The sequence below is a fragment of the Amblyraja radiata genome, chromosome 1, assembly GCF_010909765.2.
Source record: "Amblyraja radiata isolate CabotCenter1 chromosome 1, sAmbRad1.1.pri, whole genome shotgun sequence".
NCBI lineage: Eukaryota > Metazoa > Chordata > Chondrichthyes > Rajiformes > Rajidae > Amblyraja > Amblyraja radiata.
Genome location: NC_045956.1, coordinates 150,666,836 through 150,694,240, shown reverse-complemented (window position 1 = coordinate 150,694,240; position 27,405 = coordinate 150,666,836). Strand labels below are relative to the sequence as shown.

Below are 27,405 nucleotides of genomic sequence, written 5' to 3'. Positions count from 1 at the left end.
TTTATACTCCCCCACCTCACTTTACAGCTATCTCTCTATATTTGACTGAATTCACAGTTTCTGCCGGTGCTCTGCCTTCAGGTGCCTCAGAACCGTTTAGTTTGTTTTTGAAGAGGAATGGAAGCTCCATAGGGATGGAATTTACTGCAGCATTTTGTGCCTATCTTCAGTGTGAACCAGCACCTGCAGTTCCATCTTACACAAATGGAACTTCCCGGGTTCGATCCTGACTATGACCACTGTCTGTACGGACTTTGTACGTTCTCACCGTGACCTGCGCGGATTTTTTCCAAGATCTTCAGTTTCCTCCCACACTCCAAAGACGTACAGGTATGTAGGTAAATTGGCTTGGTAAATGTAAAAATTGGCCCTAGTGTGTGTAGGATAGTGTTAAGGGCCTGTCCCACTTGGCGATTTTTTCGGCGACTGCCAGCGTCATATCAGTGTCGCCAAAAGATTTTGAACATTTCAAAATCCAGCGGCGACAAAAAAATGTTGCGACACTTGAAAAAACACCGCGCGTCATATGTCATCACGCCGCATCACTGCCCCATCATGCCGTGAATTTTTCTGTGACCTGATACGTCAGTCAATGATGCCGACAGTCGCCGAAAAAATCGCAAAGTGGGACAGGTCTTTTAATGTGCGAGGATCTCTGGTCCACGCTGTATGTCAAACCTCACAGGTGCCAATTATGGCAGACCAAGGCAGCACATACTGTATACCTACTAAATAGCATACTTTTAAGGGAGATGCAACAATATTAGAGGAACATAATTTGAGAAGAGAGCCAATGTGAATTTCCTTCTGGGTGTTAATACACTTTACCCACCTTACAAACAGTGCCAAGTAACTTGAACAGTCAACCTTCAGAATCAATGGGCCAGTTAAGAACCTTAAGGGCCTGTCCCACCAGCATGCGACTGCATGCATCTAGCGTGACCAAACGTGGTCACTTGAGGCGTACGGCCACACGGGGCCGGTCCCACTTCGATCGGCGGAGGTGTATGGAGTTGTGCGGGGCTGGTCCCGACATCGCGAGGGGCTCCGAAAATCCAGAACTGTCCGAAAAACCCACTCGCCAACGGCCTGTCGGCCCGCAGGCGCATTGAGGGTGTACGCAGCGTCTCGACGGGCGTACGCAGCATCTCAATGTCATACACAGCGTCTTGATGTCGTATACAGCGTCTTGACGGCGTACGCCTAGCGCTTGGCGTTGAGCGATGACGTCACCGCCCGGCATGCCGTTGCGTAATGACGTCCACATTCAGTCGGCCCGCCTCCTGCCCAGCTGATTGGTGAGAATGATGTCGGGACCAGCCCCGCACAACTCCATATGCCTCCGCACTTGGAGGTGGGACCGGCCCCGTGAGGCCGTACGCCTCAAGCGACCACTTTTGGTCGCGCTAGACGCATGCAATCGCATGCTGGTGGGACAGGCCCTTTACTTCTCCAAGTCTGAAGAAAAAAGATTGCCACAGGCAGCAAAATTTCAATTTCCAGCAAGAATCGAGTAGGTTTCAGCTGACGCAGGCCAAAGTCTTTCAGCTGACACAGGCCAAAGCCAGATCAAAGTATTTAAAACATATATTAAAGCCCACAAAACTCAATTGACGCATTCATGTAAAAACAGAAAATCTAAAAGATAAAAGATGCGCATAATGGAAATCTAAAAACTGGAGTTACTCAGCAGAACGATAGGTCATCAATCTAAACCATTAACAGTTTCCAGCCCAAAGGTGCTGCTGAGTACTGATTATGAAACAACCTATTATGTTTAGTGTTTAAGAAGGAACTGCAGATGCTGGAAAATCGAAGGTAGACTAAAATGCTGGAGAAACTCAGCGGGTGAAGAAACTCAGACTGAAGAAAGGTTTCGACCCGAAACATTGCCTATTTCCTTCGCTCCATGGATGCTGCCTCACCCGCTGAGCTTCTCCAGCATTTTTGTCTATCTTCTATTATGTTTAGTTTTCATTTCAGATTTTTGGCATCTGCAGATTTTGCTTTTCCTTAAAGATATAACACACTGAAAAAAATCATCAATCTTTTAGCATGTAATGCATAATCCAAGCACAATGAGCTGATAAAAAACTTAGCATATTGAGTGGTGCATTGACAATTTACAGCATCTAAGTGTGTTTTCTTTTGTACTCTGTGAATTAACTGTTTTTAATAGCCTGCAATTTAAATTGAGATGTGCTCATTAACTGATCATAATATACAGTGCCCTCCATAATTTTTGGGACAAAGACCCATTATTTATTTATTTTCCTCTGTATTCAACAATTTGAGATTTGTAATAGAAAAAATCACAGTGCACATTTTCAGATTATATTAAAGGATAATTTTACACACTTTGGTTTCACCATGTAGAAATTACAACAGTGTTTATACATAGTCTCTCATTTCAGGGCACCATAATGTTTGGGACACAGCAATGTCATGTAAATGAAAGTAATCATGTTTAGTATTTTGTTGCATATCCTTTGCATGCAATGACTGCTTGAAGTCTGTGATTCATGGACATCACCAGTTGCTGGGTGTCTTCTCTGGTGATTCTCTGCCAGGCCTGTATTACAGCCATCTTTAGCTTATGCTTGTTTTGGGGGCTAGTCCCCTTCAGTTTTCCCTTCAGCATATAAAAGGCATGCTCAATTGGGTTCAGATCGGGTGATTAACTTGGCCACTCAAGAATTGACCAGTTTTTAGCTTTGAAAAACCTTTGTTGCTTTAGCAGTATGTTTAGGATCATTGTCTTGCTGTAGAATGAACCGCCGGCCAATGAGTTTTGAGGCATTTGTTTGAACTTGAGCAGATAGGATGTGTCTATACACTTCAGCGGTGATGGCTCGAAGGGCCGAATGGCCTCCTCCCGCACCTATTTTCTATGTTTCTATGTTTCAGAATTCATTATGCTACTACCATCAGCTACTATCATCAATGAAGATAAGTGAGTCAGTACCTTCAGCAGCCATACATGGCCAGGCCATAACACCCTCACCACCGTGTTTCACAGATGAGGTGGTATGCTTTGGATCTTTGGAAGTTCCTTGTTTCCTCCATGACTTTCATTGGCACAACTTTGTTCCTCATGTTGATAAACAGCAGTAAAAGTTTCCAAAGACGATGGAAAGTGGGGGAAAGACTAGATGCTGCGAGCTCTCTTAAACCTGCATTAAGGAGGCATTTAAACACACCTGAGCAATTACACCTGTGTAGCCATGTGTCTCAAATATTATGGTGCCCTGAAGGGACTATGTATAATCACAGCTGTAATTTCTACATGGTGAACCCAAAAATGTATAAAAATATCCTTTAATAAAATCTGACAATGTCACTTTAACCACTTGTGATTTTTTTTCTATTACAAATCTCAAATTGTGCAGTCCAGAGGCAAATAAATAAATGATGAGTCTTTGTCCCAAATATTATGGAGGGCACTGTATGACATTAGACTGGAGTGATAATTAATTTCAACAGTTTATTCATTTATATGCATATTGATACTTTTGCTGATTTGTAAAGTTTTATTGAATTTCTTTAAAGATTCGGTGCAGGAATGATTGCTCTAATTAAAAAAATGACTGGCAGCAAAACTTCCCTTTGAAATTAATTCATCAGGCTGCATGTTCTCTTATTGAAGGATGCCGCACGGCAGATTAAAAAGCACTTTTCTGTTTCATTTTGTGTGAAACGTCTTAGCTAGTCAACCAGCCATCAGTCTCATCCACACCATACTCCTCCAATTCTGTTTTTTTTGTTAATCACCCAGAGCTACATCTTGACCTAAGCTATTTAATTCCTCTTAACTGCAAGTTTAAACACTGATACTTTGCATGAGGCAGCAAATATTGGAGCAAGTAATAAGGATTAACTCATGGAGACCTTGGGTTTGGCCTTCAACCTCACATATCATCTTCTGCTCGATATCATGATTGAAAATGACACAACTACATCTTGCCCTTGCTTCAACGATTAACAACCATCCTTCACCATCTGTTCCTCTTGTTGGTGTGACAAAGCTAAGATTGATAAAAATCAGGTAATAATGAAGGCATAATTGATGTAAGTTTGTTGCAGCTAGATGTTTCGCTGCATGCCAAGGCCACAGTGCTGGGTGCTGTCACACAAATTAAATGCCAGTAATATTGTCTAATCTTGTTTTCCTTTCCCCTGGAAAGGACACAATGCTGCTCCTTGATCACCATGGCCTCAGATTCATAGAACTAGGAAACAGGCCCTTCAGTCCACCCTGTCGATGGCAATCACATTGGCATTCTGGGCTCCCTCTATTTTCCAGTATTTGCTCCATAGCTGCCTAAACCCTTCATTAAGTTCGGCACTGACATTGTGTCACATAAAACTCACTTCACTCCTGTCTGCTCTTTTCCATTACCTGGAGTAACTCAGCGGGTCAGGCAGCATCTCTGGAGAACATTTTGCGTCAGGACCTTCCTTCAGCTGAAAAGTCACCTATTCATGTTCTTCAGAGATGCTGTCTGATTTGCTGAGTTACTGCAGCACTTTGTGTCTACAATTGTATTGTATACTTTGAGACTGGGGCTGCCATTAGATAAAACAGTTTTATACATTAATGCAGAATTACAGAGTTAAATAATTTATCAAGTACCTTTCAGGTTATTCCAAAATATTTTATTATTCTTGATTTTATTACGCTTTTCTTTGAAGGTGGCCTCACAGGTAGATACAGTGGTCAAAAAGGCATTTAGCACATTGGCCTTCATCAATCGAAGTATTGAGTATAGAAGTTGGGATGTCATGTTGCTGTTATATAATACGTTGGTGGCACTCAAATCAGGCATGTGCCGTGAGTGATTATTCAGGGTAGGCAGTCAGTCGGGAATTTAAAAAAAAACTTAAACTGCGCATGTGCAGATGAATGGCGGTGCTGGCTCGAAGGGCCGAATGGCCTCCTCTTGCACCTATTTTCTATGTTTCTATTGTTCTCTCCGTAAAAATAAAAAATAAAAATAAAGACAGTAACAATTCAATTTGCCCAAGGCTTCCAAGTCTCCATTATTCTGAATTACTGAATGGGTGGGGGGTGAAGAGGGATGGCAGGTGGTGGTCGGGGATCATACCAGTACCTCACTCACCGCCGCTGCGGCGCTCCGGCACTCCGGATTGGGAGCCACCGCATTGTGTCCAGGGAAGGGAAGCAGCTCGGGTGGCTGCGAGCAGCCGCCGGGACCCGACAGCAGAACTGGCCGCCACTTCAGCGCCTTCTGCCGGCCCGCTCACCTGTGCTCTCCGTCTGAACACCTCTCACCTGTCGCTCGCCGACTTCGCTCATGTCAGCCACTTCCCGCAAATCCTTAAATTCCCACAGCCGAGTAACCTCAATCGCACTGTCGGAATTTAAGGATTTGCGGGAAGCGGCTGACATGAGTGAGGCCGGCGAGCGGCAGGAGAGATGTTTTTAGACGGAGAGCTGCCAGAGGTGAGCGGGGGTCGGCAGAAGGCACTGAGGTGGCGGCTGATTCCGCTGTCCGAACCGGCGGCCGCTCAAAGCCACCCGAGCTACTTCTCCCCCTCCGGCCTCAATGCGGTGGCTCCGTGCAAGGAGTGTCGCCAGTGGGTTACTGGCATGATCCCGATCCCCTCCTTCATAACGCTCCTGCCCTCCCCGCAACTTTACCCCGGGCCAGACTCCCCATACGCTGTGAAAGGAATCCCCCCCCCCCCCCCCACCCCGGGAAATACGATATTTAAAAACATATAGCACCAAGAAATGTACTTACCACATTATCGGTACACGAACTCCATTCTTCTCTCTTTGTTTCTTAAAATACGCTTAAGATAATGGCAATCCATATTTGAAAAAACCCGCCAAGAAACTTGCGCTGCGCATGCGCAGTAGGCTGCTGTGCCTGCGCAGTACAGCAAAGGCAGAATTTCTGCTGCCTTCAGCTCCCCTTGAAATTGACGGCTTGAAGCAGAGCCGATGGCACGTCAGCTACACAGACCTTCGATCTCTTAGATAGGCATAATTCTCCCATGCCTTTACTATTTATATTTAGTAATTACCATTTTATAATTTTAGTCAGGGCAGGCAGTGCCTACCTTGCCTACCCTGATAGCATGAGCCTGACTCAAATACACCTGGACGATTTCCGACATCTCCCTACCGTTTGTTGACCTTACTATCTCTATCGCAGGTGACAGACTACTGACTGACATCCACTATAAACCCACTAACTCCCATGGCTATCTGGACTACACTTCTTCCCACCCTGCTTCCTGTAAGGACTCCATCCCCAACTCCCAATTCATCCGTCTACGCCGCATCTGCATCCAGGATGAGGTGCTCCACACCAGGGCATCGGAAATGTCCTCATTCTTCAGGGAACGGAGGTTCCCCTCTTCTACCATAGATGCGGCTCTCACCAGGGTCTCTTTTATATCCTGTGACTCTGCTCTCACTCCCCATCCTCCCACTCGTAACAAGGGCAGAGTCTCCCTTGTCATCACCTTCCACCCTACCAGCCGTCACATACAACAAATAATCCTCCAACATTTTTGCCACCTCCAACGTGATTCCACCACTTGCCACATCTTCCCATCTCCTCCCCTGTCTGCTTTCTGCAGAGACCGCTCCCTCCATAACTCCCAGGTCAATTCGGCCCTTCCCACCCGAACCACCCCCTTTCCGGGCACTTTCCCAACAAGAAATGCGACACCTGTCGCTTTACCTCCCCCTTGACTCCATTCAAGGACCAAAGCAGTCTTTCCAGGTGCGGCAGAGGTTCACCTGCACCTCCTCCAACCTCATCTATTGCATCCGCTGCTCTAGATGTCAGTTGCTCATCATCGGTGAAACCAAGCGTAGGCTTGACGATCGCTTCACCGAACACCTCCGCTCGGTTCTCAATAACCAACCTGATCTCCCGGTGGCTCAGCACTTCAACTCCCCCTCCCATTCCGAATCCGACCTTTCTGTCCTGGGCCTCCTCCATGGCCAAAGTGAGCACCACCGTAAATTGGAGGAGCAGCACCTCATATTTCGCTTGGGCAGTTTATACCCCAGCGGTATGAACATTGACATCTCTAATTTCAGGTAGTCCTTACTTTCTCCTCCCCTTCTCAGCTCTCCCTCAGCCCTCTGGCTCCACCTATTCCTTTCTTCCTCCCACACCCCACACCCTCACATCAGTCTGAAGAAGGGTCTCGACCCGAAACGTTGCCTATTTCCTACGTTCCATAGATGCTGCCTCACCCGCTGAGTTTCTCAGGCATTTTTGTCTACCTGCATTTAGTGTAATGTGTTCAATTCTGAGCACCATGTTATAGGAACGATGTTATCAAGTTGGAAAGGGTACAGAGAAGATTTGTGAGGATGTTTCCAGGACTCGAGGGTCTGAGATGTAGGGAAAGGTTAAGCAGGCTGGAACTCTATTCCTTGGAGCGCAGAAGAATGCGGGGTGATCTTATAGAGGTGTATAAAATGATGAGAGGAATGGATCGGGTAGATGTAGTCTCTTGCCCAGAGTAGGTCAATCGAGGACCAGAGGACATAGGATGAAGATGAAGGGTGAAAGATTTAATAGGAATCTGAGGAGTAACTTTTTCACACAAAGGATGGTGGGTGTATGGAACAAACTGCAAGAGGAGGTAGTTGAGGCAGGGACATTTGCAACTTTTAAGAAACAATTAGACAGGTACATGGATAGGACATGTTTTGATATATATGGGGCTAACGCAGGCAGGTGGGACGTGGATGGGACATGTTGGTTGGTGTGGGCAAGTTGGGCTGAAGGGCCTGTTTCCATGCTGTATGGCTCTATGACAATTTAGTAATTTGGAGGTGTAATGTTATGTGGGTGGTTATTGTGGTACCTTTAAGCAATCTTAAAAAAAATGTAAGCAGTAAAACCCTCTGGGTGAAAAAGTTACTCAGCGTCTACCCAATCTATTCTTCTCATCATTTTATAGACCTCTAAACTCACACATATTTTCCGATCAGAACTCATTTGTACAATACTTCCATACTCTCATAGTTAATTATTCAATATCATGTTCAATTATGAAGTTGCTGCTTTTAAGGTCTACAAAGTTATACATTGGGTCATATCATGCTTGAGCAGGTTCACATCTCACATTCCTGAGATTGCTATGAGGTTTTACATCTGCAATCATCCCCTGTATTTGGGCCATCTGTGATCACTCTGTAAGTCTGAGTAGTTGGTGGATCCTGAAGCCCCACCTCCCTGAACTGCTCTTGACGAGTCATGTTGTCAAAGACCTTTTCAGTCAGAGACATTTAAGAACAGTCAAAATGTATGCACATAATTAATCAAATTAAAAGTTATTTAAAATAAATAAAAGTTAAATAAAACACTTTTATCTGATGTATACAAATCAAAACATGAATATTGATTATTAATCATAACTTAAATATTGATTAAACTATCAGATGTGAAATAAATCACTAACCTGCACCTTAACTACTTCATTCACATCAACAGCCCATCTTGTTTTACAAGGTTTGCTAAATGCTGAGGGGCCAGGCATCTAGCACCTCAGCTAAGGACATGCAGGCAGCATTCACTGGGATTTGACCTCCATGGCATTTTGCTTTAACACATAGTTTATGAATGGACTGACCCGCAAGCAGCACCTCATTGTCAGTTCTCTTTCCAACCATTGTCAAAAGTAGAGTCTGATCCAGTCGATCAAAGCAACAGACATCAGGGCCAGCTTTTATTTCCATTCCAGAAATATATAATCCCCATCACAGTAGAGCCTTTCATTTCACTAATTAGTCCCTGTTTTTTTATCTTTCTTTGATTTTTTTTTTCCAATGTCCTTTCAAATTTATTTCCTGGTTAAGCAGCGGAAATCAAAAGCAAAACATCAATGAGCATTGACTAGAGAACAAGCCATGGTTGTTACTTTCTCCATGATTTCTAACTGAAGTTGTGATAGGAATGCAGACCACCATTCGATCGACCTGGACAATACCAATATGGCTAAAACAATTCAAAACGGAATAATATTTTGCAGAATCCCATAGGTACAAGAATAACACGTAGGCATTTCATACAGTGCAGTCATTATACATTACAAAAAAATGTGATTTTTTTACTGTGACACTAACTTACATAGACCAATGGCCAAAGGTTGCCGAATAAGCAAAAATTGTATGACCTAAGTATAAGAACAAAAGTATTAGAAAAAAAGATGAGGAGGAATTTCTTTAGTCAGAGGGTGGTGAATCTGTGGAATTCATTGCCATAGATGGATGTGGAGCCTGTCTTTGGGCATTTTTAAAGTGGAGATTGACAGGCTCCTGATTAGTAAGGGTGTCGAAGGTTACAAAGAGAAGGCAGGAGAATGGGGGTTGCGAGGAAAAGATAGATCAGCCATGATTGAATGGTGAAGTAGATTCGGTAACTTTCAGTTGAGCATGATTTAATGACGTTTGCTGACACACCCAATGAATGTTGAAAAGTGGGATAAGTTCCTTTCATCATTGCATCATTGAGGCTATTTGCTCGAGTCACATATCAAACAATGAACCTTCAGATTCCTCTCCCATAGCTTGTCACCCATATGTAGCTTGCCACAGCAATTCAATGGTCAACTAAAATTTTAAGAGCACGTTGCTTCATGTGTGTTTGTTCTTTTTCACTAATCCTTGCATAGGTTTACGATTACTTTGTAAGGCGATCGGTCTGAAGAAGACTACCGAGCGGAAACATCGCCGATCTATGTTCTTCAGAGATGCTGATTGACCTACTGAGTCACTCCAACACTTTGTGTCTTTTGTTTGATAAACTTTCTTCACAATTTTGATTTTCCACCAGCCACAACACAAAACACTCAACTGACATTATTTCTTGCACTGATTGAAACATTTGCTTACCCTTGCTGTTAGTGCACTTTTGAAGGTTGCACAACTGTGTCACACTAGGGCTTGGCTCAAGCTCACACAATCTGCTGTCTTCCTCTGTTTTATTAGTGTCCGTGTTCATGCATTTCACCATCCGGTGCTGAGAACCTCCTCCGCAAGATGCAGAACACTACAGTGTGAAGCAAAGATCTATTAATATAAATAATACCAAAAATAACTCTCTTCATTCACGTAAATGAGTGAAATGAGTACACTCATAACAAGTAATAAAAACAGGAACTGGTGATACAAAGGACAGCAGTTGCTGAAATCTGGAGCAGGATCTGAAACAGAACTCAGCAACGAAAATGCAAGTTACTGTTTCTGCTCAATGTCTTCTTAGCAGAGATGTGAAATGTTAATGATGGATACCTTTTTAAATAAAGAGAAGTAAGGAAAGAGAAAAAGAGGAAAATAAAATAATGAAGAAAGATTCAGGTTAATTACATTGAAAAGTAAGTTTAACCAAGTACAAGGTATTGGATGATACAGAAAAGTTTTTTTGAAGAGAGTTGATCAAATTTAAATGAGTTTGCATCTCTCTCCACAGTTGCTGCCTGAGTATGTTGTTTTTACTTCATTAAAACAATAGATGTTTCTTATCCAAATATCCTCAAAACAACTTTCCAAGCATTAAAATGTTTACCCTTCGAATGTTCTTTGTATCAACCATATAGGAATCCAAACATGGATAGCAAGTGTAACCATTAGGACTGCGAAAGAGTTGTCATTTTATGACAAATCCCCATGGTTCCTCTGTTCCTGAAGATTCTGTTTCTTGTTATAGAGTGATAGAGTCATACAGCATGGAAACATGCCCTTTGGATCAACTTGCCCATACCAACCAAGATGCCCCATTGTGGGGCAGTGGCCACTGGGCACATTCCAATGACATGAATCCTTAGGTTCATATATGTTCATGTTATGCCAGCTAGTGAGCATTGCCAGCCTATTGTTGTCAACAAGTAAAATTGTGTTTTTATTGTCCATGGCTGAAGGAGTATATATAGATGTTCAGATTTTGCCACTGAAAGACAAATTATATAGATTTACTGTGTCTTTTTATCACCTGAGATGGGTTTTTTTCATGGTTTTTGATAATCTAGATTATTTCCACCAATGTTACCTATTTCTCTGCAAATCAAAGGCACATAAAGCATGAGCCTGCAATAACAACAACAAAAATAGAAGAGAATATCATACAGTTTAATTCAAAAGTAGACTAAGGCTTGAATTTAAAATCTAGGACCTGCAAATGTACAAATTCTAAAGACTCAGCATAAACTGAATGTGAATTTATTTAAGAAAGCCACACATTTTACAACCATTTAGTGGTGGTATTATAATGATATTGCAGGTCTTTGGAAATGTACACGTGAAATTTAAGTAGTCATGCATTGCAGTATGTTTTCATATACCTTATTTACAAAGAATTAACTGATTGGATTGGCAGTGTTTAGTCTGCTCTGAAGAATCGGATTGGATTTGATTTTATTAGATCTGTAATTCATTGGACGTGCATTTGATTTGATTGTATTGTGTTTGATTGACGTAGCCCTGGACTAGTAGATTTAATTTAATTTGATTTACAGTAGATGTTAATCTTTTCCTGTTTAAAAATGATTTAATTTGACTGTTTCTGGTAAATTGAACACCAAGGCAATGTTCAAATGACACGCACAGTCAAATCAACATGATTGCAGGAAGCTTGATTAAATAAATTATAATAGAATTTTCAGTAATGTTTTGCTTTCTTTTGCAGGAAATAGTGAGTGGGGACCTCATTGTAACTTACTGAATAATAAAAGGATTTTGATGAGGGGGGACCTCATTGTAACTTAATAGTGATAATAGTGCAAATAGTGAAAAGCTTGCATAGAGTGGATGTGGAGAGGATGTTTGTACTAATGGGAGAGTCTAGGACTAGAGATCATAGCCTCATAATTAAAGGATGTTCATTTAAGAAGGAGATGAGGAGGAATTTCTTTAAGAAAGAACTGCAGATGCTGGAAAAATCGAAGGTAGGCAAAAATGCTGGAGAAACTCAGCGGGTGAGGCAGCATCTATGGAGCGAAGGATTAGGTGACGTTTGGGGTCGAGACATACTTCAGAATGATGAAGGGTCTCAACCCGAAACATCACCTATTCCTTCGCTCCATAGATGCTGCCTCACCCGCTGAGTTTCTCCAGCATTTTTGTCTACCTAGGAATTTCTTTAGTCAGAGGGTGGTGAATCTGTGAAATTCTTTGCAACAGAAGACTGTGGATGGATCAATGGATATTTTTAAGGCAGAGATAGATAGGGTCTAGATTAGTACAGTTGTCAGAGGTTATGGGGAGAAGGCAGGAGAATGGGGTTAGGAGGGAGAGATAGGTCAGCCATGATTGAATGGCAGATTGGGTTTGATGGGCCAAATGGCCTAATTCTGCTTTATCACTTATGATCATATGACCTTATGAAATGGTGAAGATTAAAGGAATGTACCAGTACTAAACTGGTAGACAAAGGAAGTTATTCTGTGTCTGTTGCCACAAGATGCTAATAATCTACGGGATGTAAAGTCAACTGACTTAAATATTGATAGTCTCAAGCTGTTTTTATTTTCCAGCTGCTTGCTGTTTAACTGTGAACTTTTAAAGCTTCATTCATCATTTTAATCAATGGCATTTCATTGGAATTGGTATTGGTTTATTAGTGTTACGTTTACCGAGATTCAGTGAAAAGGGTTATTTTGCATGCTATCCAGGTAAATCAGATAATACATCAGTACAAAAAGTAGTGCAAAAGAGAAAATAAACAGAGTACTGAACATGGTGTTACAGCTCCAGCTCCAGGGAAAGTGCCTGTGGCTGTATAAACTACCCATTCTGTTTTCTCATTATGTAAAATCATTGCTAATCACCAGATGTGGGCAAAATATTTGTCATGCTTAGAAATATATTTTCTCTATTTATGTTCCCAGTTGAATTGTGCAGAATGTGAAATTAAAGCTATTTGAGATTACCTCAGTGGGCCTTTTGCAAATTGATTTTTATTCACATCCTGAGATTATCCTCTGTTAACACTGAATCAAGATACTGGACATAATAGGTCACTAATTGTCCTCCCTTAATAATTGGGTAATTTTAGTCATATTAAAGCATCTAATGGATATCAAGGTAATTCAGTTTGCATTCAGTTTATATTTTTGTTAAACAAATTTGCATCTACCGGACCTTCCTTGTTCAAAAATACCAAACAATCTCCGTCTATCGATATTCTCCTCCACCTAGCAGTGCTGGTCCTTACCCTCAACAACTTTTCCTTTTACTCCTACCATTTCCTCCAAATCCAAGGCGTAGCTATGGGCACGCGCATGGGCCCCAGCTATGCCTGTCTCTTTGTAGTATACGTTGAACAATCCTTGTTCGAGGCCTACTGAGGCCCTTTCCCCAAACTCTACCTCCACTACATTGACGACTGCATTGGTGCTACCACCTGCACCCATACAGAACTCACTGACTTCATCCATTACACCACTAACTTCCATCCGGCACTCAAATTCACCTGGACCATTTCCGACATCTCCCTACCGTTTCTAGACCTCACTATCTCCATCGCAGGTAACAGACTACTGACTGACATCTACTACAAACCCACTGACTCCCATGGCTATCTGGACTACACTTCTTCCCACCCTGCTTCCAGGATGAGGTGTTCCAAACCAGGGCATCGGAGATGTCCTCATTCTTTCGGAAATGGGGGTTCCCCTCTTCGACTAGAGATGAGGCTCTCACCAGGGTCTTTTCTGTATCCCACAGCTCTGCTCTTACTCCCCATCCCCCCACTCGTAACAAGGGCAGAGTCCCCTTGTCCTCACCTTCCACCCTACCAGCCATCACATACAACAGATAATCCTCCGACATTTTCGTCAACTCCAACGGGATCCCACCACTGGCCACATCTTCCCATCTCCTCCCCTTTCAGCTTTCCGCAGAGACCGCTCCCTACGTAATTCCCTGGCCAATTTGTCCCTTTACACCCAAACCAGCCCCTCCCCTGGTACTTTCCCTTGCAACCGCAGGAAATGCTACACTAGTCGCTTTTTCTCCCCCCTTGACTCCATCCAAGGACCCAAGCAGTCTTTCCAGGTGAAGCAGGTTCACCTGCACCTCCTCAAACCTAATCTATTGCATCCGCTGCTCTAGGTGTCAACTGCTCTACATCGGTGAGACCAAGCCCAGGCTTGGTGATCGCTTCGCCCAACACCTCCGTACAGTTCGCATTACCCAACCTGATCTCCCTGTGGCTCAGCACTTCTTCACCTACCCCTCCCATTCCGAATCCAACCTTTCTGCCCTGGGCCTCCCCCATTGCCAGAGTGAGGCCCACCGTAAATTGGAGGAGCAGCACCTCATATTTCACTTGGGCAGTTTACACGGTATGAACATTGACTTCTCCAATTTCAGGTAGTCCTTGCTTTCTCCCTCCTTCCCCTCCCCTTCCCAGATCTCCCACAGCCCACTGTCTCCATCAGTTTGAAGAAGGGTCTCGACCCGAAACGTCGCCTATTCCTTCGCTCCATAGATGCTGCCTCACCCGCTGAGTTTCTCCAGCATTTTTGTCTACTTTCAGTGAATGAAAATCTGCTGCCCTTATCTGCCTGCTTTGTATGTGACCTCAGTTCAGTTCAGTTTAGTTTATTGTTGTGTGTACCGAGGTACAGTGAAACTTTTTTGCTGCATGCCAACCAGTCAGTGGAAAGACAATACATGATTACATTCGAGCCATTTGCAGTGTATAGATACATGATAAAGGAATAACATTTAATGCAAGGTAAAGCCAGTTGAGTCCGATTAAAGATTGTCCAAAGGATCTCAGAACCACACCCATGTAATTGATTCTTAACCATCTTTTTAACAGGTAAAGCAAGCAATTTCTGATGAAAGGTCTTTAACCTGAAATGTTGACTAGTTTCTCTTTCCATAGTTGCTACTTGACAGGAGAATAGGGTTAGGAGGGAGAGACTGGTACGGGTGCAAGAGGCTATGGAGAGAAGGCAGGAGAATGGGGTAAAGGGCCTGTCCTCCTGCGGCGACCTAATTTGCGAGTTTAGAAGAGTTTGCTCTTGACTCAAACTCGCAGCATGGTCGACACGTAGTCCTAGGAGGTCCTAGAAGGTCACGGGAACTCTCCTTCATGCTCGAGGGAAGTTCCCGCATCCTCACGTCTTCAGTTTGGTCGAGGAAATTTTTTCAGCATGCTGAAAAACTTTCCGCGAGTAAAAATTGGTCGGCATGGTTCTTTAGAACTCGTAGTGCAGTGGAGTGGGGTCGCTGGGCAGTCGAGGGCAGCCGTAGGCAATCTCCTTTGCTGACTGGACATTTTAATTGGCTCATCGGTGTTTTCAGAACCAAGCAAAACCTACCGGTAATGTTAAATGCCCGCTAAACTTTATTAAAAGCTGTCTGGCTTCTTAAATGTGTCTCCACTCCTTCTCCCCCCCCTTCTCTCCCCCTCTCTGCACTCTCTAAAGGACTTACCGTAACTGCACCAGCCGTTTTTTACATTCCTGTTCATCGCGGGTGTGAATTTCTCCCCCGCTTTCCCAGGCCCCCGCCTTTACGATGTGTGTGTGTGTGTGTGTGTGTGTGTGTGTGTGTGTGTGTGTGTGTGTGTGTGTGTGTGTGTGTGTGTGTGTGTGTGTGTGTGTGTGCGCAGACGGTCGATCCGGCTTGCGGTTTCATCACTGATGGTCGATTCAGCTCGAGGTTTTTCAGGCGAGTGTCCCCGAGCTTGAAGGTCGCAGATAGTTTGCTGAAAAGTCACGTAAGTGGGACAGGCCCTTTACACAGAGTTGAGGTTGTTAATTTCAGGAGCACCATAACGCTAATGGCTTCCTTACATGTGACATTATATTAGAAATTGAAATATGCAGAGATGATGGGCCAAATACTATCTCATATATCTTGAAGATAGACACAAAATACTGGAGAAACCCTTCTTCAGATCTCTTTCATATATCTTGAATTGCTTTAAGTGTGTAACACGCCTATTGACATTATTTTTAATATCATTTTATCCTGACTCTGCAAAACCACAGCGCTTTAATATTCCAAATAAAGGTGGGAAAATTGTGTGTACTATAAAAATAATTTAAACTAATGCAGAGCTTTAATATTTAATTCAATTCCGATGTGCAATTGATTATGTTGTCCTAAATTTTCAACAGAAATTGAAGTCCCAGATCTGAGTGTTTCACCCACCTCACTCCAAGTTCCAGTCACCCACTGAGTGCACGGTTGATTATTGCAGGGTCTGGTGGCTTGAGGCTCTACTTTAGGATTGCACTGCTGGTCTTCCACACAGTAAACTGACCGTTCTTGTATTCCAATGCCACATGTTTTTGAACACTGGAGGAAAATGCATGCAAGACAAATGACATTAATTTTAACAAATTCAAAACCCCTTTCCCATAACTTGAGGAACTGACTCAGTCACCTTACTCCACGGAGAAATATTCCATTCACTGCAGGGCTTTGGATTACAGTGAAGATTTGTGGTTGGTTTGGCTCCTAGTAACTGGCAGTGGAAAGGTCGCAGCGGTCTTTTGTCTCGAGTATCCATACACTGTATATCACGGATTTTAATACCACCTCCACAGTTTTCTGAACACTGCAATGCACCAAGCAAAGAACAGTAACTAAAACAGTTCATACATCAGGAAGACAAAAAAATATTTATATTTGTCTTATTTCAGCAGAGAGAATCGACTTAAATATAAAATGCTATGTTGTGGCAGCACTGTGTGGTGGGCCACGCATTATACATAACCTTCAGCTCTTGGGGGAGTCACGTGTCCCGGTGACAAGAGTAGGGACCACGGTGTGGTCATGGGTGCCCCTGGGGAGTATTTAAGGTGTTAATCGCGCGCGCAAGGTGTTGGTGAGTGAGGAGAATTAGCGTAGCAATAAAATACAGTATTTTCAGACAAACTTGGTGTCTGCCTCGTTCATTAATGGACAACTCCGTGTCCGCTACATTTGGTGATCCCTACGTCCAGAATAGATATTCTTGAAGAAAGAATGCGCCGCGCCAGTGCCCAACCCACCGCCATTGACGATGACCAGGCCCAACTCGCCCTGAAGCTGCCGACCTTCTGGACCGCCCGGCCGCAGGTATGGTTCCAGCAGGCTGAGTCACAATTCTACGTTCGCGGGGTAACCAACGATGAGGCCCGCTACTATTACGTGGTCACCGCGCTCGAACAGGAAACGGCCGGGCAAATAATCTCCTTCCTGCAGGATCCACCGGCAGCCAATAAATAAGGCGCTGCTGCTCCATACCTTCGGCCTAGTTGGATGGAGCGAGCAGCCCGCATTTACGCCATGGGCGGGCTCGGCGACCGGAATTCATCGGCCCTAATGAGCGAGATGCTCTCGCTCATGGACGGCCACCACCAGTGCATGCTGTTTGAATATGCCTACCTGCAACAGCTTCCAGACGACATCTGTCGCTCCTCGCAGGGGTAAGTTTTGAAAACCCACGGGCTCTAGCGGAGTGTTCCGATGAGCTGTGGTTGGCCCGGCGGCATGACGTGGGCGCGCTGGATCAGGTGTCCACAATCCCCAGGAAGGCGCAGAGGCCTAAAGCCACGCCCACCAGGGGCTCCGCAGAGCACATGGAGCCTGCCCTTAAAGGTGAAGCCCTTAAAGGGGAGTGGTGCCTTTACCACCAGCATTGGGGCTCAGTGGCCTGCCAATGCCACCCGCCCTGTGCATATCCGGGAAATGCTGGGGTCGGCCGCCGGTAATCACCGCAGCAGTCGGGAAGTTTCATCGCCTTTACACCTGGGACTGGCGTTCGGGCCGAAGATTTTTGGTCGATACGGTGGCTGAGGTCAGCGTGGTGCCCCCATCCGGGATGGACATGCGTGCTGGTAAGCGGGGGCACTAGTTGACTGCGGCGAATGGCAGCCCCATACGGACGTATGGGGTCCGCATCATATCTTTGATATTTGTCCGTACTTTAACGGACATATCCGCATCCACTACATTTGGTGACCTTGACGTGATGGGGGGTGGGGGTAACAATAGCCGTTTTGGTCACATCCTCCAGTCACACAGGGATCACCCCTTTAGGGCTCTTCAAATTTGTGCGTATGCCCTTCGGCCTTAAGATCACCGCACAGGCATTCCAACGCCTGATGGACTGTGGGGCAGGGGTTTTGTTTTCATTTATCTGGACGACATCCTGACAGCGAGTCGTTCATGGCAGGAACACTGCGCCCACCTCCGGTTGTTGTGCGAGCGCCGAAGTGAGTTCGGGTTGGTATTAAACCCGGATAAATGCCAGTTCGACCTTCGGGCCATCGACTTCTTGGGCCATCATGCGACGCAGCACAGTGCGGTGCCTGTACCAGGCAGCGTTCCACGGCCTTCCACAGTGCGGGGCCTGCAGGAATTCATTGGCATTACAATTCTACCACCGATTTGTGCCGGCGGCAGCGAGAAAACTGCGGCCTCTATGTTACCTGTTGTCGGGCAAGCGGCGGGATGTCCAGTGGACCGACGTCGCCGTGGCGGCCTTCGAGGGGGCGAAAGAGAGATTGGCTCGGGCGACGATGCTGGTACATCCGTGGGTCTACGCCCCTACAGCACTAACTGTGGATGACTCGGACTCTGCGGTCGCTGGTGTATTGGAACAGTTTGTAAACGTCACTGGCGGCCTCTCACCTTTTTCAGCCGCAAACGCAACCCGGTGGAGTATAAATACAGCACGTTCGACCGGGAACTGCTCGCTTTATACCTGGCAGTGAGGCATTTCTATTATTTCCTGGAGGGTCGGGACTTCATTGCGTTTACTGACCATAAGCCCCTCACTTTCGCCTTCGCCAAGGTGGCCGACCCTTGGTCCGCTCGGCAACAGCGCCGCCTCACCGCTACCTCCGAGTTCACCACATCGCCGGGAACAATAACCTGGTCACGGAAACCTTGTCCTGCCCGGCTGTTATGGCCGTTCTGAGGTGTACCCAGGAATCGATTACTCCGCTTTGGCAGCGGCACAGCTAGCGGACGAGGCGATGAGGGTGTACCGAACTCCCATCACAGGACTGGTGCTCGAGGACATGCCTTTAGGTTCCACCGGCATCACAGTCCTGTGTGACATCTCTACAGGGCAGCCACGGCCTATTGTTCTGGCGGCCTGGCGTCATCGGGTTTTCAACGCCATTCATGGTTTGGCCCACCCATCCATCCGGGTGATGGTGGCATTGGTGGCTGCAAGATTCGTATGGCACGGATTGTGGAAGCAGGTTGGTCATTGGGCCCGGACGTGCATTCCCTGTCAAATATCGAAGGTTCAGCGACACGTCGAGGCCACAGTTCAAGACTTTGTGGTGCCTCACCGACGTTTCGACCATGTTCACGAGAATATCGTGGGGCCGCTGTCTCCGTCCCGCGAAATTTAACACTTGCTTACGGTGGTGGACCATTTCACCTGGTGGCCGAAGGCCATCCCGCTTGTCGACACCTCAACCCTGTCCTGCCTGCGTGCCCTGGTGTCTATTGGGTTGCTCGTTTCGGGGTACCGCTGGGGGTGCCCAATTCAGGTCGGAGCTGTGGTCAGCATTGGCTCACCTGTTGGGGGCTCAGCTCCACCACTCAACGGCCTATCACCAGTCGAACGGATTGGTGGAACGTTTCCACCGCCAGCTTAAGGACGCTTTGAAGGCTCGCCTCACCGATTCCAGTTTGATGGACGAGTTGCCACGGGTCCTGCTGGGGATCCGCACCGCCCCAAAGGAGGATTGCAGACTTCATCGGCCGAGTTGGTTTACGGCATTCCACTAACCGTGCCCGGGGAGTTTATCCCAAACGCTGGCGGCCCCCAGGAGTCGCCGTCATCCATGTTGGTCCAACTGCAGGAGAGGGTTGGCGCCCTGTCTCCTGTCCCAATGTCTCGGCATGGTGTTGCTCCATCTCACATGCTGCCGGCTCTTGCGGACTGTCAGAATGTCTTCCTCCGCCGCGATGCCCACAGGTCGCTCTTGCAACTCCCTTACGAGGGTCCTTTTCGGGTGCTACAGCACGGGCCCATGACTTTTGAATTGGACATGAGACCGTGTTGGTGGCTCGTTTGAAGCTGGTTCATTTGGACCTGAGCGAGCTAGTCCAGGTGGTCCAGCCTCGCCGTCGAAGGTCCCACCTAGTTCGTCCTTACCATAAAATAAACCGTTGCGCAGGGACGTACGTACAATGTCCGGCTGCCTTGTTCGGCTGCCCATCCGTTTTTGTGCCTCCGGTTCTGGGAGGGGATAAAGTTGCGGCACTGGGTGGTGGGCCACGCACTATACATAACATTCAGCTCTTGGGGGGGTCACGTGTCCCAGTGACGAGAGGTAGGGGTCACGTGTGTGGTCACGGGAGTCCCTGGGGAGTATTTAAGGGGTTAATCGCGCACGTAAGGGATTGGTGAATGAGGTGAATTAGCGTAGCAACAAAGGACAGTATTTTCGGACAAACTTTGTGTCCGCCTCGTTCTTTAACGGACAACTCTGTGTCCGCTACAAAGTGACGTTAAAACATAGAATGATAGATTTCTAGACATTAGTGGAATCAAGGCATAAGGAGGTAGATTAGGATTTTGTGTTAGTGGAAAATGAATCGTAATCTTGCTGTATGGTGGAACTGGATTAAGGGACAAAATTCTCTACTCTATCTTGTGTTTCTTATCTTTTTTTTATGCAGCAGCGAATGTGGCCTGTTTTTTTTATTTTTTTTAAAATTTTTTATTTATTAGTACAGTAAATTACAATAGTACAATCCAGATATATCTTATTACATTTATTGTACCCCTTCATTTTTTAAGCTTTAAGAAAAGATATAGATAAAGAAGGTAGAAAAGGTGAGAGAAAGAAAGTTGTGTTTGTGTAAAAAAGTGATCAATGAGAAAAAAAAACAGAGTCCCATTGGTTAGAGAAAAGAATTAAGAAAAAGACCCATAGAAAAGAAAGGAGGAAAAAAAACACAAACAAAAACCCCAAAGCTCTATTATTAAAACCGCGCAAAAGGGACATACCAACTTCATATTTTTCCTTCCCCTTTACCAGATCCTGGAACCATTTATTTTTTGAAGTACTGATGCACCTTATTCTTGTCGTAAGTCGATAAATGCAGACCACGTCTTTTGGAAGTGGTCTGATTTGCCTGCAAGGAGGAGTCTCATATCTTCCAGGAGTAATGTTTCGAACATATTTGAAATCCACATATTTATTGTTGGTATAACATATAACATATAACAATTACAGCACGGAAACAGGCCATCTCGACCCCTCTAGTCCGTGCCGAACACATAGTCTCCCCTATTAGGAGCGTATAGGAGCGTTCTTCCAGAATTTAAGTATAAGCTTTTTTCCCATTATTAGCCCATAATTAAATAGATTCTATTGAAACACATTTAGTTCAGGGCTACCTTCCATTGTTCCAAAGATAATCCATTCAGGTTTTGGTATCAGTTTTATTTTGAATAATTTTGTAAAGATTTCAAAAATTTCAGTCCAAAATTTTTTATTTTTTATACAAAAAACAAATGAGTGCGCTATGGTAGCTTCTTGAGCTCAGCATTTATCACAAATAGGTGAAACGTTAGGAGAAAAGTTTACTTATTTTGGTTTTTGAATAGTATAATCTTTTTTTTTATCATTCTGAAATGACAACTTGTTTTCATCTAATTATTGACGCCTGATCTGCTGAGTATTTCCAGCATTTTTTTGTTCATGCTCTCTGTCCAACATCCATGCCTCTGCTCATGACACCTTCTGAGCAACCAAGAGAGATGCCGCACCTGCTTCTGCACTGCCAATGCATGTAATTGATGTTCTCCGTCCCATCCTAAGGAGAACATGGATAGATGATATTTCGCGTCAGGACCATTCTTCAGACCACCCTCCCGAAACGTCACCTATCGATGTTCTCTAGAGATGCTGCCTGACTCGCTGAGTCACTCAAGCACTTTGTGCCGTTTTGTGCAAACCAACATCTGCAGCTCCTTGTTTCTGTATTTCTTACACAAAGGTTTTGACCCATTCTTGAACCCTTTTCACTAAATGTCTGGTAACCTCTTCCCATGAAAGAGCTCAAAATAGAACGCCCGTTGTTTTGTGCCTGGTATTGTGCACGCACATGACCCCTGTCAAACACACATTGTGTAAATGCTTTGCAGAATACATCAATCCAGTCTTCAAGTACGATGCTGCACTAACAGGGAGAGGTGAGGAAAAAATGAATCAGGGCACGGTGGCCTCTTCCCACATCCATTCTGACCATATATTGCAGCTTCTGAGCTCAACACTGGATTCAATATGTAGTGAATCATTAGTTCTAGCTCATGCATTTCATAGTTCCAATATTCATAGTTCATTTTGCTTCTGGTAAATTTGATTAATTATTCAGCTTCTCCAATTATTAAAAGCTTTTTTCTTACTGTAGTTCTATGGCTGTCAGTAGGTATTTTCAACATATGCCTATAGCTGAGTGAGCAAGAAGGTACCCTCTAGCTGTCCCCTCCCACCCTCCCACCCGCCCGCCCTCGGGCTCCTCCTCCTCCCCTTTTTCCTTCCTTCTCCCCCCCACCCCCCATCAGTCTGAAGAAGGGTTTCGGCCCGAAACGTCGCCTATTTCCTTCGCTCCATAGCTGCTGCTGCACCCGCTGAGTTTCTCCAGCAATTTTGTGTACCTATACTATTTTTAGCATAGGTGGAAAAAAGTTTTTCATACTTGTTTTTCATATACATTAAAATATTTTCATAATTTTGCTTCTTTAATTGTCAGTTAATAACTGATGTAGAAATGAATATTGGTTGACAATAGACAACCTCGTTCCTGCCATCTCCCCACATCCCCTGACTCCGCTATTTTTAAGTGCCCTATCTAGCTCTCTCTTGAAAGCATCCAGAGAACCCGCCAACACCGCTCTCTGAAGCAGAGAATTCCACAGACTCACCACTCTCTGTGAGAAATAGTGTTTCCTCGTCTCCGTTCTAAATAATAATAAATATAATAATAATAAATACTTTATTGATCCCCTCAGGGAAATTCAGAGTCCTTCCTCAAATTAGGGGACCAATGGCTTACTCCTTATTCTTAAACTGTGTCCCTGGTTCTGGACTTCCCCATTATCGGGAAAATGTTTCCTGCCTCTAGCGTGTCCAAGCCCTTAACAATCTTATATGTTTCAATGAGGTTCCCTCTCATCCTTCTAAACTCCTGAGTGTACAAGCCCAGCTGCTCCATTCTCTCAGCATATGACAGTCCCGCCATCCCGGGAATTTACCTTGTAAACCTACGCTGCACTCCCTCAATAGCAAGAATGTCCTTCCTCAAATTAGGGGACCAAAACTACACACAATACTCCAGGTGTGGTCTCACTAGGGCTCTGTACAACTGCAGAAGGACCTCTTTGCTCCTATATTCGATTCCTCTTGTTATAAAGGCCAACATGCCATTCGCTTTCTTCACTGCCTGCTGTAACTGCATGCTTACTTTCATAGACGGATGTACAAAGACCCCCAGATCCCGTTGTACTTCTCCTTTACCCAACTTGACGCCATTTAGATAGTAATCTGCCTTCCTGTTTTTGCTACCAAAGTGGATAACCTCACATTTATCTGCATTAAACTTCATCTGCCATGCATCTGCCCACTCCCCCAACCTGTCCAAGTCACCCTGCATTCTCATAGCATCCTCCTCACAGTTCACACTGCCACCCAGCTTTGTGTCATCTGCAAATTTGCTAATGTTACTTTGAATCCCTTCATCCAAATCATTGATGTATATTGTAAATAGCTGCGGGCCCAGCACCGAGCCTTGCGGTACCCCACTAGTCACTGCCTGCCATTCTGAAAGGGACCCGTTAATCCCTACTCTTTGTTTCCTGTCTGCCAACCACTTCTCTATCCATGTCAGCACTCTACCCCCAATGCCATGTGCCCTAATTTTGCCCACTAATCTCCTATGTGGAACCTTATCAAATGCTTTCTGAAAGTCCAGGTACACTACATCCACTGGCTCTCCCTTGTCCATTTTCCTAGTTACATCTTCAAAAAATTCCAGAAGATTAGTCAAGCATGATTTCCCCTTCTTAAATCCATGCTGACTCAAACCGATCCAGTTATCCAAATGTTATCCAAATGTTCGGCTATCTCATCTTTTATAATTGACTCCAGCAGCTTCCCCACCACCGATGTCAGGCTAACTGGTCTATAATTCCCTGTTTTCTCTCTCCCGCCTTTCTTAAAAAGTGGGATAACTTTAGCTACTCTCCACTCCACAGGAACTGATCCTGAGTCTATAGAACATTGGAAAATTATCACCAATGCATCCACGATTTCTGGAACCACATCCTTAACTACCCTGGGATGCAGACCATCAGGCCCTGGGGATTTATCAGCCTTCAGTCCCATCAGTCTATCCAACACCATTTCCTGCTTAATGTGGATTTCCTTCAGTTCCTCCGTCACCCCAGATCCTCTGGCCACTACTAAATCAGGAAGATTGTTTGTGTCCTCCTTAGTGAAGACCGATCCAAAGTACCTGTTCAACTCATCTAACATTTCCTTGTTCCCAATAATAAATTCACCTTTTTCGATCTTCAAGGGTCCAACATGGCCCCATAGTCCCCTTTATTCAACTGCAACACTGACACCTCCGATCTACCCTTCTCCCTCTCCAATTGTAGATTAAACCTGACCATGTTATGGTCACTGACTCCTAATGGCTCATTAACCTCGAGGTCCTTTATCAAATCCGGTTCATTACATAACACCAAATCCAAAATTGCCTTCTCCCTGGTAGGCTCCAATACAAGCTGTTCTAACAATCCATCACAAAGCACTCTACAAAGTCCCTTTCTTGGGGTCCAGTACCAACCTGATTTTCCAAGTCTACCTGCATGTTGAAATCTCCCATAACAACCACAGCATTACTTTTACTAGATGCCAATTTTTAACTCCTGATTCAACATGCGCCCTATGTCCAGGCTCCTGTTTGGGGGCCTGTAGATTAGTCCCATTAGGGTATTTTTACCCTTACAATGCCTCAGTTCTATCCATACTGACCACATCTCATGTTTCAATGTCACCCCTTGCAAGGGACTGAATTTCATTCCTCACCCACAGGGCAATCCCACCCCCTCTGCCCACCTGTCTGTCTTTTCGATAGGAGGTATACCCTTGAATATTCAGTTCCCAGCCCTGGCCCTCTTGCAACCATGTCTCAGTAATTCCCACAACATCATACTTGCCGGTTTCTAACTGAGCCTCAAGCTCATCCACTTTATTCCTTTTACTTTGCGCATTCATATACAGCACTTTGACCTCCGTATTCACTTCCCCCCTCGCACCGCTCACAAAGCCAATTGTCCCTGACCTTACTCTGTTGTCCATTCTCGAGCTTTCCTTCCCATTAATTCGAGAATCTTTTGTAATTTTTCCTGCAGCCACTTCCCCTTCAACTCCATCTTTACACTCCCAAATTGTCAATCCCTACCCCCCACTATTTAGTTGAAACCCACACGTGTAGCCCTAGCAAACCTGCCTGCCAGAATCAGATTCAGATTCAAACGTTATTGTCATTGTGCAGTGTACAATACAGTGACAACGAAATGCAGTTAGCATCTCCGTCGAAGAGCGACATAGAATATGAGCAATAAATAAATATATTTACGTGCATACAGTCATAGTAGTGCAATTATTATTTTTTCCTGGTGGGAGGAGTGTCCGGGGTGGGGGGGGTGATTGGTAATCACCGAGGTACAGTGTTGAGTAATGTAACAGCGACAGGGAAGAAGCTGTTCCTGGACCTGCTGGGCCGGCAACGGAGAGACCTGTAGCGCCTCCCGGATGGTAGGAGGGTAAACAGTACATGGTTGGGGTGAGAGCAGTCCTTGGCGACGCTGAGCGCCCTTCGCAGACAACGCTTGCTTTGGACAGACTCAATGGAGGGGAGTGAGGAACCGGTGATGCGTTGGGCAATTTTCACCACCCTCTGCAGTGCTTTCCGGTCGGAGACAGAGCAGTTGCCATACCATACTGTGATGCAGTTGGTAAGGATGCTCTCGATGGTGCAGCAGTAAGAAGTTCACCAGAATCTGAGGAGACAGATGGACCTTCTTCAGTCTCCTCAGGAAGAGGAGACACTGGTGAGCCTTCTTGACAAGAGTTGAGGTATTGTGGGTCCAAGAGAGGTCATCGGAGATGTTTACCCCCAGGAACCTGAAGCTAGGAAACACGTTCCACCTCCGTCCCGTTAATGTGGATGGGGGTGTGAGTGCCGCCCCTAGACTTTCTGAAGTCTACAATGAGCTCCTTGGTCTTCTTGGAGTTAAGGGCCAGGTTGTTGTCAGCGCACCATGCTGCTAGGAGCTGGACCTCCTCCCTATAGGCTGACTCATCGTTGTTGCTGATGAGGCCAATCACCGTTGTATCATCTGCATACTTGATGATGGTGTTAGTACCATGTACAGGTGTGCAGACATAGGTGAAGAGGGAATAGAGGAGGGGGCTCAGCACACAGCCCTATGGAACGCCGGTGTTCAGGGTGAGGGTTGAAGAGGTGTGCTTGTCCAACCTAACAGACTGGGGTCTGTTGGTTAGAAAGTCCAGTATCCAGTTGCAGAGGGAGGGGTCGATGTCCAGGTCACCGAGTTTGGTGATCTGTTTAGAGGGTATAATGGTGTTGAATGCTGAGCTGTAATCGATGAACAGCATTCTTACGTAAGTGTCTCTGTTGTCGAGGTGGGAGAGGGCGGAGTGAAGAGCCGTTGAGATGGCATCCTCCGTACTCCTGTTCTTGCGGTAGGCGAACAGATAGGGGTCCCAGTGTGGGAGGTAGGCAGCCTTTGAGGTGTGCCAGGAGCAGCCTCTCGAAGCACGGTGATGATGGGAGTAAGTGCAACTGGGCGGAAGTCGTTGAGGCTTGCCGCAGTGGAGTGTTTTGGCACCGGCACGATGGAGGTGGTTTTAAGGCACGTGGGGACAACTGCTTGGGCAAGTGACACGTTGAAGATGCCAGTCCAGACGTCTGTCAGCTGCGCAGCACAGGCCCTGAGGACGCGCCCGGGGATGCTGTCAGGGCCAGCAGCCTTACGTGCATTAATCCTACTCAGTTCCACGTACACTTCGTAGGGGGTGAGTGTGAGGGGCTGGTGATCGGCAGGGAGCACAGCCTTGATGGCCATCTCTAGATTGTCCCTGTCAAAGCGGCCATAGAAGTGATTAAGCTCCTCAAGGAAGGAGGTGTTGCTGGATGTGGGGGTGGTGTTGGTGGGTCTATTGTCCGTGATGGCCTGGATGCCTTGCCACATGCGTCGGGGGTCGGAGTTGTTGTTGAAGTGCTCCTCAATCCTGAGCTTATGGCAGTGCTTGGCCTTCTTGATGCCCCTCTTCAGGTTAGCCCTGGATGAACTGTAGGCTCGGGCATCGCCTGACCTGTCCCATGCTTTCAGCAGTAGC

The 27,405-nt window shown here is 45.5% G+C and overlaps 1 protein-coding gene across 1 annotated transcript in view; it reads right to left on the bottom strand.

Moving 5' to 3' along the window:
- The window catches only part of adamts12 (ADAM metallopeptidase with thrombospondin type 1 motif 12), a 596,791-nt gene that overhangs the window by 56,883 nt on the left and 512,503 nt on the right, over window positions 1–27,405 (bottom strand). The window contains exons 21-23 of the mRNA XM_033032714.1: window positions 16,398–16,571; window positions 16,163–16,309; window positions 9,890–10,046 (exon numbers count right to left, since the gene is read on the bottom strand). Of these exons, the coding sequence (XP_032888605.1) occupies window positions 9,890–10,046; window positions 16,163–16,309; window positions 16,398–16,571 (478 nt within the window). The remainder of the gene's footprint in view (window positions 1–9,889; window positions 10,047–16,162; window positions 16,310–16,397; window positions 16,572–27,405) is intronic.